The sequence below is a fragment of the Scyliorhinus torazame genome, chromosome 14 (genome assembly GCF_047496885.1).
Source record: "Scyliorhinus torazame isolate Kashiwa2021f chromosome 14, sScyTor2.1, whole genome shotgun sequence".
NCBI lineage: Eukaryota > Metazoa > Chordata > Chondrichthyes > Carcharhiniformes > Scyliorhinidae > Scyliorhinus > Scyliorhinus torazame.
In genome coordinates, this window is record NC_092720.1 from 110,822,982 (window position 1) to 110,835,638 (window position 12,657).

Genomic DNA, 12,657 nt, shown 5'->3' on the forward strand with positions numbered 1-12,657 from the left:
GGTAGGACCCAGACAGGAGCGACTGCGATCTGAACACTGGCCTTGTTGCTTTGGGTGGGGAGGGCAAAACAAGCTGAGTGCTTGGGGTGATCCCCACCCAAGGGGACAAGGGCAGTGCCCAGGCATGGATCGCCATTGCGGTGGCCATCTTGCTGCGTGCCAACCATCCACCTTGGCCCCTGGTTTTGCACAGCGACACCAGCCGTATGGGTGTCCTCCACACCTCCCCTGCACCAACCCCCCTCCACCTGGTCGCCACCCAGTGGCAACCCACCTATGGCAACAACCACAGTAGCCACTGGTGAGGGCAGTCCCAGCCAACAGTACCCCTGGCCTCAGGGACAAGTGCCAGGGCCAGAGGCCCCCATGGTGCTGGGGGGAGGACGATGTGCAGTGACAGTCCCGGTGGACCTGTTTGGGCATGGGGTATGCACCATGCTAACATGTTAGCCTTTCATCCCCTGCAGTGGATATTGGAATTCAACCAGCAATGGTGGGTTTCCTGCTAGTTGTTGGAGCCCTGGGCGGTGCCCTGCGCTGTATTAGTGGGAGCTGCTCCAGGAGGAGGAAGCTGCAGCAGCTGCCCAGGTCGGAAAGCCTGCTGCCCAACAGGCCGAGGAGATGTCAAGGACACGCCTCCTTGTGGCGGCCTGCTGCGTCCTCCAGCTGCAATTAGATCGCAGGTCGGGGGTGGTGAAGGTGGCGTGGGGGTGCTATGGCGGGGGGGGGGGGGGGGGGGGAGGGCGTGTTGGCACACCTTTCATGGCGAGCCGCAACTCAGCGGGGTTTCATTTCCTCAGCCGAGGCCAAACTCCATCTCGCTGACCTCCCTTCTGCGCTGACGGCCACATCCAGGGTCGCTCTGCCATGGTGAGCGGCCGCAGGTCTGGTGGTCCACCTCCTGTTTGGGCCTGCGGGTGTGTATGGCCTTCTCCTGGTTGGGGGGGGGGGGGGGCACAGAAAACAACAGTGTTACACAATTCGACGCATGCAGCCCAGGGGATAGTTGATATGGGTGCTGGGTGTTTGGTGGTCCCTGGGGTGGGGGGTTTCAGAGGCACAGTGCTGCCTACCCCTGCCTATTTTACTGCTACCGGCTGCCCTGAGGAAGTTGTGAAGTTTTTTCCAGCACTAAGTCCCGTCCGGGCGACGTTGCCCATTGCACTGGCCGCCTCCTTCCCGGGCCATGGTTCGCTGGTACATAACACAACTGCTGTGGGGAAGTAATTGGGTTATTCTGTGCTGCCGACCAAGCAGGATGCTGGTGAATGTTTGGTTTCTGTTCAGAATAGACAGTTCTGTTGAAGAGTCATATGGATGTGAAACATTAACTCTGTTTCTGTCCACTGACCTGCTAAGATTATCCAGCATTTTCTCTTTTGAAGAAGACAGGGCTCTTAGAGTTAACCTTGTTGGGAATACTCCGATCCGGAAAATTCAAACATTGATTGTCGAAGTTCATTAAAGCTGGCCTGGCAGATAGAGAGTTCTCCTGCTGGAGAACTGGGTGCAACAGCAAGAGGTATTTGCCAGAAGCAAGGCATTGCATCAAAGGGTTAATAAGAAGTACCTCAGTTAAAACATGAAAGTATATAACGCTTAGTTTGATGCATGGGTTGCCTGTTAAGAAATGTTTAATCTATGTTGATTTTAGCTTATTGCATTAAAAGTCTTAAAATGTGAAATCTTATCCCTAGGTTCTTTCCTTCATTTTGAAATTCATATCTTAAGTTATCGATCTGTATGGAATCATAATTAGCTTAAATTCCTTAGTTGCCATAGAGAGATTTGAACTTGTCTCTGGCTGTTTAGTCCAGACTTCTCAATCACTGTACGAGTTATGTCAAGTGTTTACAACTAACCTAGGGAATCGAAATAGCCAATGTGCACATAAAAGATCAGATAATCTGTTTTTGTGATGTTGATTAAGGTATAAATATTGGCCAGAATTCCACTGCTCTTTGAATTGTGAGTGTGGGGATCTTTTCAAGACTGAAGTAGGACTTAAACTCCATGATCTACAAATCTCCCACACAAACAGAAAATACCTTTGACATTGGCAGGATCATTCGCCCCTGATGGGGAGTTACTGCCACTGCCAGAGGGTGGAAAATCTTGCACAACGTTTAAACTATTTTCCATTATTTTTCAGGTTTTACAGCTTACTGTCAAAGCTGCTTCAGTTGTCCCTGCTGATTTAATACTACAATTGTTTTTGCAGCATCATACGACCCAAAACTGTCAGACCCAGAGAAACCGTGATTTTCCTTCAGTACTGGCAATCTTGTATAATTGGATAAGTTGAAAGGTAATACTGCGAATTAAAAAGGCACAAAAGTAATTGAAAGGTGATCAGTGCCATTTTCAACTGTTCAAACAAGTTTATTAAAGAAAAGTTAAATTATGCATGGATCTTTCAAGCTATTATAGTGTGTTGCTATCAAAGACTTGAAATTTAAACTAACCTACCCAACTGGAATCAGTTAGGCATCCGATTTGCATTATGGATATATGACACAACCTGGTTCCCATCAGCTATGTTAGGTTACAGTTGGAACTCAACAGTATCTCCATTCAAATTTACTACTAGTCGGTCCTTTTCATCACTTAGCATTTTTCTGCCCGTTGATAGTATTAATTTATTTCCTTGAGGTGGTAAAATAGAGATTTTAGTAAAATGCTACCAATGAACTGAAATGGCTGTGACCTTGATGGAATCAAATTCTTATTCTTGCAGAGTATTTACTGATTTAACATATATAAAGCATTGCCCATCAATTCAGGTAGAGAAAATATTTCACAAAAGTAATTCACAAATATAGTATTATTTTGTAGCTAATTCTCAATGAATGATGTGGGGATTCCAGACAGCATAATTTGTAAAGTGTGAATAGACACTTCTTGTGGGCATAAAGAAAATTCTACTTATTAGTTTATCATCTTTAAAAGGTTTATATTTTACAGAGGAATATTGCCATGTTTTTTCCAGGGGTTTGTCTGTTTCTTGTTTGCCAGCATCTCCAGGTCTCGACAAATTCGCATTCTAGTGGTTGCCGGTTCAATTATGTCATCAACAAAACCTGCATGGACACACCAGATTAGATCAGTCTTTGCAGGCTGAATATTTAAGTATAAAAACATCTGCCTGATGCATTAATTGTCCTAAACTTGGCGAAATAGTGAAACACCAACAACAAACTACAGTAATTTCCCTGCTTAAGGTTGTAGCTGCGTTCCTGAAAAGTTCAACTTTAGGCGTTAGGTTCTAAAGGATCTGTCGAATTGTAAAAACATTATACCCTCTAATTTGAAATACCGTACGTTAAAAAATAACCTTTTTATTTAATTTATTTTAAATCTTTATTCACCTCCCTCTTCTAACTCTCTGCCAGCAAGGACCCGGGGAGGCCGCTCCAAATTGGCACTGTCATCCCTGGTCTGAAACTGCTAAAGTAGAAATCCCAATGTTAACTGCACATAATAGCCCGTAGCAGGGAATTATTGTATGGTAAATGTATGCTGAGATCAATACTGTTTTTATAACCAAGAAACTTAAATTAGAAATCAAAGCTCTTTTTTTCCAAGCTGTGCAGCAATGGTAGTAAGAAAATGAACTTTTGCAATATAGAAGTTATTTATTTTACACGAGACGTAAACAACTTATTATTTTGACTCAATTGGATAGTGTTCAAAAACAACAGGGCAGTTTCAAATTCCCATTTATCTTGCCTTAAATTACTTTCTACGGCATGGCAAAGCTTATCGAAGCACTTGAACACCGAGAGCTCCAAGACTCATTGCAGCATGACAGGGACAACATTTTCTACCAGTAAAATAAAAGCAAAAAATACTGAAGCTGTTGAACATAGAACATACAGTGCAGCAGGCGGCCATTCGGCCCATCAAGTCTGCACCGACCCCTTAAGCCCTCACTTCCACCCTAACCTTTTTTTTTTTTGGACACTATGGCCATGCTAAATTGCCCTATCCACCTAACCTGCATATCTTTGGACTGTGGGAGGAAACCCATGCAGACACGGGGAGAACGTGCAAACCCCTCACAGACAGTGACCCAGCGGGGAATCGAACCTGGAACCCTGGCGCTGTGAAGCCACTTGGGCTACCGTGCTGCCCTTCAGTTGGAAATCTGATATAAAGTACTGGAACACTCAGCAGCATCTTTTTTAATCAAATTAAAGGGCAATTTAGCATGGCCAATCCACCTACCCTGCACACCTTTGGGTTGTGGGGGTGAGACCCACGCAGACACGGGGAGAATGTGCAAAACCCACACGGACAGTGATCCAGGGCTGGAATTGAACCCAGATCCTGGGGGTGGTGAGGCAGCAGTGCTAACCACTATGCCATTGCGCTGCCCTCCTCAGGAGCACCTTTGGAGAAAGAAACAGAATTATTGTTTCAAGTCGAATATGACTCTTCTTTGAAACTGAAGATGTTCCAGACCTGCTGAATATTTTCAGCACTGTTTTTAAATTTCAAATGTTTCAAACAAAAAGGTGAGAGGGACACACCAGTCCTGCCTGCTGTGCCCCGTGGCTGAGCTTTGTAGGTAATCTTATATCGTTGCCTTGTGTCACAATACTGTGCTGTTTCTTATATCATGTTGGTTTAAAATCCTGAATTTTAAATAAAATTGGCAGTTTTGCAACCCTGAGCAAGATATTTAAAATATTTTCTAAAGTGCACAACATATCCTTCCTTTGGCACTTGCCTCTCACAGCTGCTGGGAATGGATTTGCAAATGTCTCCACATATTCTGCCTCCGCCTCAACTTCATTTCCTTTCCCTTTAAAGATAATCTGCACAGCACCCTTTAAAAGAAAAATGTTAAACAATGAAAGACTCAACTTTACAATAGCATTATCTTGTATGAACAGTATGTTTCATGGGCTGCTGTCCAGTTTTATTTAGAGGCCACGATTCTCCATAAACATTTCCATGCTGTAGCGAGCAGGACTAGCCATGAGTTGCCCGGCGAGACTATTCAATGTTAATTGGTCCACAGACTACCCACCCTGAATGCCGGCTCGCCAGCCACCCCCCCCCCAAACAAGGTCGATCAGCACTTGCTCAGCCAGCTCACAACAATGGTGCCAAGGAGACCGGCTCCAAGATTCAGGGATGCTGACCTGGGGACAGGGTGGAAGCCAGCAGGGATGCCCTGTTCCCCGGAGGGTCCCAGAGGGTGAGCCACAAGGTAGCCAGCCAGCTGCCTCCACTTCTGATGTGCATTCTGGGGACACAACTAGATGTAGTGGTAGAGCTAGGAGGGCAAAGCACATCGAGAATCACTGGGGGAGGCGTTGGTGGAGGGAATGCACCATTGGGCAAGTGGGAGCATATATTGAACAATAAATATCCTTGTTCACAACCAGTAGGAAGCCTCTGTCACTTTCTTCCGCAATGCATTGCCATGTGCAGGTGATGGGTGTGAGCGAGCACTCAGCAGACAGGGGTGGGATTATGGCATAGATTGAGGAACACCCACCTCTCTCTGGGTTATCATCCCATGCCAATACAGTCCCAGCACCCTGGATTAATGTGACATATACCCTGGAAGGGTGGGAAATGGGGGGGGGGGGGTGTTAAGAATTCAATGATGGACCAGGCCACATCCTAGGTGAATCGGGCCAGTATGAGGGCCTCCCTGGCCCGCCGGGCAGGCCAGGCCTTCACTGCCGCTTCCTGCATCCTCCTGCTGGGCCTCAGATTCCTCCCGGCCTCATCCTCCAGCCCCTCCTGGTACAGCACCTCCTCATCCCCTTCCTCCTCTGAGATGGCCACATGTCCCTCGTCACCAACCTCCAACTCCCCTCCCCTCTGCTGTCCAAGGTTTTCGAAAACGCAACAGACCACAACAAATCAGACGACCCTGCGGGTGGTGTACTGGAGTGCCCCTCCGGAGCATCGGAACCGCATCTTGAGCACCACTCAATGACAGTCCGGCTGGCTGCATGGGCCTCGGTATAGGCGTTATTACCCAGGGCCTCAGCTGATATCCCTTATCCCCTCCAGAACCAGCTGTCCATCATGGGGTGCATTATCTGCAACTGGTGATCTCACACGAGCTGTATGTTGAGGGACTAGAACCCCTTTCAGTTAACATAGGGCACCCCCTGATGGCCCAGTGACTCCCTGGACTGGGGCATCCTGATGGCAAAGAAACCTGCTGCAGTGGTAGCACTGCAATCTCACAGCGCCGAGGTCCCTTGTTCAATCCCGGCTCTGGGTCACTGTCCGTGTGGAGTTTGCACATTCTCCCCGTGTTTGTGTGGGTTTCGCCCAAAGATGTGCCCCTTAATTGGAAAAAATGAATTGGGTACTCTAAATTTAAGAAACAAAAAATGTAGTCTGCAGCCCGAGCACACAGGGCATCCGTGACCTGCCAGATGCACCTGTGGCCTGCGAGATACCACACATATACCCACTCGAGCCCTGTAATGATCCCGCGGTGTCAAATCCGCGAGGATATGGCACAATTGTCACACCACCTTGTTGTGGTGAAGCCTCCTGCGGCACATGCGGGCCGGCATTTGTTCAAATGACCAGCAGCGCCTGTACACCGTGGGACTCCCCCTCTGGGTCCTTTCCTGGTCTGGGGCAGGGTCCGGCTCATGGGCTGCTGCCTCACGCCTGGTCGCATCACGTAGCACCAGCATCCCTGCCATAGCGTTCAATATCTAAGGCACTGGGAGAGGGTGTTAACCGACAAACAGCAGTGGCTCCCACTCTGGCACCCTCCATATCCCCACTGATTTCCCCCACCCCCAAACTGGAACACCCTGCTCACATACTCCAGGCGCAGCAGGCCCCTCTCACTAGGCCATAGACCTGCTCACAACACCACCGGGACCAGGTGCTGGCCCCTCCCCATGGAACTCACCCCCTCCGGCCATGGACATGTCACTGGAGCTGTGCCCCAGCCCCTGGGTGTTCGGATGTTGGCTGCTGCAGCGCTCAGGTATACTGTCCAGGCATCATTGTCCGAGATGCCAGACAATGACTCCCACATGTTACATGCCCTACCCACCCACAGGAATACAGTTGGATTGTGTGAGGTCCTCACTTAACCACGATTGCCAATTTCCTATTGGCAATAGCATTCAGCTGTACAACCAGAGACGTTCGGGGGGGGGGGGGGGTGCAGGAGCACGGGTTGCCCCCGGAACGGGTACACACGATCTAGGGATTGGTATGGAGGTGCAGGGAGCGGTTGCTCTGCGCCCCCACCCCTGCGGGGGGTCCCCCCATCCCCAGCCGAAGGCCCTGTCCCCCTCCGAGCACAAGGAAAGCAAGCCCAGCACCCCCAGACTCTTTGCCTGAGAGCAAAGATTGCTACTCACCACCTCGGCTCCCCACAGAAACTCTTCCATTAGGTTCACGTTTTTAAAAAGGAGTACTAATCAGTAAGTGTGAGCACTTACTGGGGAGGCCGGTGAATGACAGGAGACCATTGGATGGCAGGTGGCTCTCGTTAATTGTATGGAAGTGGGGTGGAAATGGTGATAATTGGTTTCTCACCACGCTACGGCGAGGTTACGAATTCACCTACTGGAGCAAACCGGTTGTATCGCCAACTGTTTGGTACATGGCGGGATTCCCTTTTTTGGCCCCTCCCGCTATTGAGCATAACGAGGAGAAAAGAATGCGCCCATAGTTTGTTTAATCCCTTTGGTATTCCCACATTTTCCACTAAACGGTCAGAAGCTTCAAGATAGATGTAATCACACCCACAATGCTCACTGCAACACTAACTTCCAATGCTGGGGGAAAGCGAGATTTCTAGTTTTCTGGGATGAAAATTGCAAAAGTGTAAGCTGAACAAAGTATCTAAACGATTAATCTTTCTAAATGTATTGGGCTGATAATATATATGGTCACATAGGCACCAATTGACACTACACAAGTCAAAACAAGCTCATGATGTCCTTTATTAACGTAACCTAGACCTGCTGCCTTTCTGAATCATCTTGAGGGGCAGGCAAAAGAAAAGGCAGCAGGACAGGCTGAGCCGGGAGAGGCACCTTTTCCTATTCTTCAATGGCCAACTTATAGATCATTGTTCAGGGTGCAATAGAACTGAACAAACTAGCTGGAACGTGCATGATCCCTACTCCATCTTGATTTGCGAGAAAAGACCTGAATTCGTATTTAAATTGATCAAATACTAATTTACTTTCCAGAGAAGAATGATAAGGGAGGAAATCTACTATGTTGATTAGGTTCATTTGACTATCCTGCTTCTCCTAAATTAGAGGGATTTAAATTTCATGCCGCTAAACTGCAGTCTCTGCCCCACGTCCCATCACACAACAGTCTTCACAAAGTAATAGTGAATTGGTTAACCTCATGTAGAGAATGCCGGCAATTTAATTGACTTCCAGGACATACATCGATCTACAGTTGCAAATGTGAATATGAACAGAAGTGTCACTTGCCTTAGCACCCATAACTGCAACTTCAGCTGTTGGCCAAGCATAGTTCAAATCGCCTCTCAAGTGTTTGGAGCTCATCACATCGTATGCACCGCCATAGGCCTATCAAGAATAGCAAATTACAGCATTTCATATAAAATAATCAATGGAAAAAGTCAAATTTTCTTCACTATGTAATATGGGCTATTTTTGGATGGTCTACTCATTATGTGCAAAGAGCTCAGTGCTTTGTTAATATGTCACTTCAATGTTTTGGAAAGGACCAAATGGCAGAAAATCAAATATGTAAATCATGAATATTATCCATAAGTTTCAGAAGCAATCTCCAGCTGTGAGAGTCAAGAAAATAACTATTGTCTTCTGACATACAACATAATAAGTTAGATTATTTACACCAAGTGTTTGGAATTTTACTTATTTTTCAGGTTGAGGATAATGCCGAAGGCGACAAGTTACAAGTTAAATCTGCACCTACTCTATCTCAAACATGTACAGGAGCTTAACCCAAGAACAGAATCCAGTGGGGTTATGCTTAAGTTTATACAGACCATACCAAAATTTGAAGAAATGAAAGTAAAAGCATTTTTCATGGCATTTGAGAAAAAACTACCCAAATGGAGTGGGCGAAAGAAAAGTGGACATTACCCATGCGAAGTAAATTGATGAGGTGGGCACAGGAAGGTTATGCTTCCCTCTCGGAGGGAGTGTCTAAGGGTTTCAACAAGGTTAAAAAAAAAAAGCAATTCTAGGTGCATATAAATTAGTTCCAGAGGCATATATGCAAACGTTTCAGAATTTAAGGAAACTGCCGGGACAGATATATGCTGAATTTGAAAGGGTTAAGCAGAACAATTTTAATAGGTGGATACAAGCATTGGAGTTGAAACTAACTCATGAGGCTCAGAGAAATCATTCTCAGAACAACTTAAAAATTCACTATCTTCTGTGATAAGAATCCATGTTGAAGACCGAAGGGTTATGGCAGTTAGACAGACAGCAACAATGGTTGATGATTATATGCTGATCCATAAATTTAAACCTTTCGCCCCCATAATTTTGAAAAGGATAGGAACTGGGAGAGTGAAAGGAAGGCAGGTAGACTTCCGGTTGCAGCTATGCGGAGCTAACTCGCACATTCGGCAGCTCACGCTAAAAATAGACTTTTGGGCTCTTTTTAGGGCCCCCAACGGCACTGTTTCCCGGTGTGGGAAGGAGATTGCAATAGTTCCCCGACAGTGTATGGCTTGGACCAGGAGCGGGGCGACTAAAAAAGTGGTGCTGAACCCAAAGAAGGTGCGAGGGAAGAAGTGCAAAATGGCGGCAGGCGGGGACCAGGCAGCGTGGCTGCAGTGGGCGCAGGAAAGGTTCGAGGAGATGGAGAATCTGTCGAGGCGGAAGAATTTGCGGATTCTGGGCCTCCCGGAGGGGTCGGAAGTGGGGGCCTATGGTCACCATGCTAAACTCGCTGATGGGAGTGGGGTCCTTCCAGGGGCCCCTGGAGCTGGAAGGGGCCCATAGAGTGCTGGCGAGGAGGCCCAAGGCTAACGAGGGTAAAGAGGTTTACCAGGATGTTGCCCGGTATGGAGGGCATTAGCGATGAGAGGTTGGATAAACACGGTTTGTTCTCACTGGAACAAGGGAGGTTGAGGGACGATCTCATAGAAGTTTACAAAATTATGAGGGGCATGGACAGAGTAAATGGTCAGAGGTTTTTTCCCAGGGTGGAAGAGTCAATTACTAGGGGGACAAAAGGTGCAAGGAGCAACGTTTAGAGGACATGTGCAAGGGAAGTTTTTTCTTCTTTTTGTTTTATATACAGAGGGTAGTGGGTGCCTGGAACTCACTGCCGGAGGTGGTGGGCGTCTTGACAAATACACGAGTAGGATGGGAATTGAGGGATATGGACCTCAAAAGTGTAGAAGGTTTTAGGTTAGGCATGGACAGCGCAGGTCTGGAGGGCCGAAAGGCCTGTTCCTGTGCTGTACTTTTCTTTGTTCTTTAAGTATGCATCATAAAATGAACATCACAAAAACGGTATTCTTTGAGACTTCACTTAAAATTGGTAGGATTGGAGTAGCAACTGCAGCCTAGATTGACCAGGCAGAGTTTATTTCAGGTAGAAGTTCAGCATTCACACCTCTTACCTTTCGTGTTATCACTGTAATTTTGGGCGCTGTAGCCTCAGCGAACGCGTAGAGCAACTTTGCACCATGTTTTATGATTCCACCATATTCCTGGCTAGTTCCTGTGTAGTCACATTAAATAAATCAGCAAAAGAAACTATAACTGATAAAAATCTAGAAAAAATAAGTCAAGAGCAATCAGAAAAGGGATAATGGCCCAAATTTTGCAGTCACCAACGAATGAACAGTGCTCTACCTGCCCACACCTCATTTTGCATTGGAACCTGTTATTAGAAAGGTTTTTTAGTGCAAGAGCTGCTATAGGGGCACTAGGACCTACGTAAACAGCAAAAGACCACCAATATCCTCGCTTTTATTTTTAGTGCAAAGTCCACAGCAATGTTTTCAGTGGAGAACCTTATTCGGAGTTTCTAAAGGATTTCACTCAAAAATGTGAATTCTTTTCTCTCGCATTCTGATGCTTAGCCTGTACATTTCCACTTCCATTACGACAAAGCACACCACACAAGTGGGAGAAGAAAAATTCCTGCAGTTCTCCATGTTAATCAGCTAATGTGGATCTTTGTACACAGACTGGCTGCTACAGTTTGGACAGCAGTATGCACAAAGTACTGACGTCATGACATGGATCAAGCCATCACCAGAACAGAAGATGTACAGCATCCAAGACGACCTACTTTATTTAAAAAATGCTCCTGGCCAACAGTTGGAAAAGAAAATCCAAGCTGTTTAGTTTGCAAGCAGAGGAGACCTGGCATAGTTTCAGCTGGTCCAGTACAATGGTATAGCAATGTAGTTCTTTACTGATATTTTAGGTCATGAGTTCACACATCGTTCTACAGATAGAGAGTTATGCCTGGCTGTTACGATACTGCAAGTAAGCAACATATAGTTAGTGTAATACTGGTGTGAGTTGCCCATTGGTCATGATTAGACTGGGGAGAAAGGTACCCTTGAATAAAAATGGATAATAAGCTGCCCACAATTCTTGAAGACTGCATGCCAATAGGCAAAATAAAATGATCATTAAAGCAGCACTAAGTTATTTGGCACCTGAAAAGTAAAACAGTACGTACTTACTCACAAGTACTACAATACAAGGGAATTGCAAAGTTGTACATTACAGAGAAGCTGAACTGGGTAATAAAACTGGGGCTAATTATGTTGTACCAGAAACACTGACCTCTGATTTACCTTGACAAGTGCATGCAAATTAACAAATTAGATTTTTCAATACGGTAGCATATAACGCCTTTGGCACGAACAGAATGGGAGTGATTATTTGGAACCATGGTCAAACATGGACATTGGTCACAGGTCCTACCTGGCAAGAATCCGGGTACATCCACAAATGTAATGATGGGAATGTTGAAAGCATCACAGAATCTGACAAAACGGGCTCCTTTTACTGAAGCATTGATGTCCAGACAACCTAAAACAAAATAATAAAATTACAAATCCGCCCTAAGTGAATCAGATGAATCTTATTACTCCCCATTTGTGTTAAAATTGAAAATCTTCAGTGACGGGCAGGATACCACAAAGGAATCAAGAGATGATAAAAGTAAATGTAAGAGACTTGAGGCACAATGGAGCGGGAGAGAGCGTGCAAGAGAATTTGGGGACAAAGCGGCCAGAGAGAGGGAGAAAAAGAGCGCGCGCAACAGGATTCGGAGAACACCAGGCATATATGAGTGTGAGAGAATTTGGAGACACGGAGGGCATAGCGGAGGGAGAGAGAATGCAGTGACATGGCAGCCATATAGGAGCGAGAGAGAATTCGGAGACACAGAGGCCATTAAGGAGACACAATGGCAATAAAGGTGCAAGAGAGTACAAGATAATTCTGAGACACAGCGAGCATAAAGCAGCAAGAGAATTGAGAGATACAGCGGGCATAAAGGTGCAAGAGAGTGCGAGAGAATTCGGAGACAACGGGCATAAAGGAGAGAGAGAGAGAGAGAGTGCACAAGAATTTGTAGACAGCGAGCATAAAGGAGAGAGAGGGTGTGCGCAAGAATTCGGAGACACTGAGCATAAAGGAGCGAGTGCACGCG

The 12,657-nt window shown here is 46.3% G+C and overlaps 1 protein-coding gene across 2 annotated transcripts in view; it reads right to left on the reverse strand.

The window, feature by feature from the left end:
- Nucleotides 1–2,361: 2,361 nt before the first annotated feature.
- The window catches only part of pccb (propionyl-CoA carboxylase subunit beta), a 90,750-nt gene continuing 80,454 nt past the window's right edge, over nt 2,362–12,657 (reverse strand). The window contains exons 11-15 of one of the 2 annotated variants that reach the window (XM_072474669.1): nt 11,925–12,032; nt 10,601–10,701; nt 8,460–8,558; nt 4,733–4,832; nt 2,362–3,080 (exon numbers count right to left, since the gene is read on the reverse strand). In XM_072474669.1, coding sequence (XP_072330770.1) covers nt 2,959–3,080; nt 4,733–4,832; nt 8,460–8,558; nt 10,601–10,701; nt 11,925–12,032 — 530 coding nt within the window. In that variant the 3' untranslated portion in view covers nt 2,362–2,958. The remainder of the gene's footprint in view (nt 3,081–4,732; nt 4,833–8,459; nt 8,559–10,600; nt 10,702–11,924; nt 12,033–12,657) is intronic. The other variant, XM_072474670.1, reaches the window with a different exon arrangement.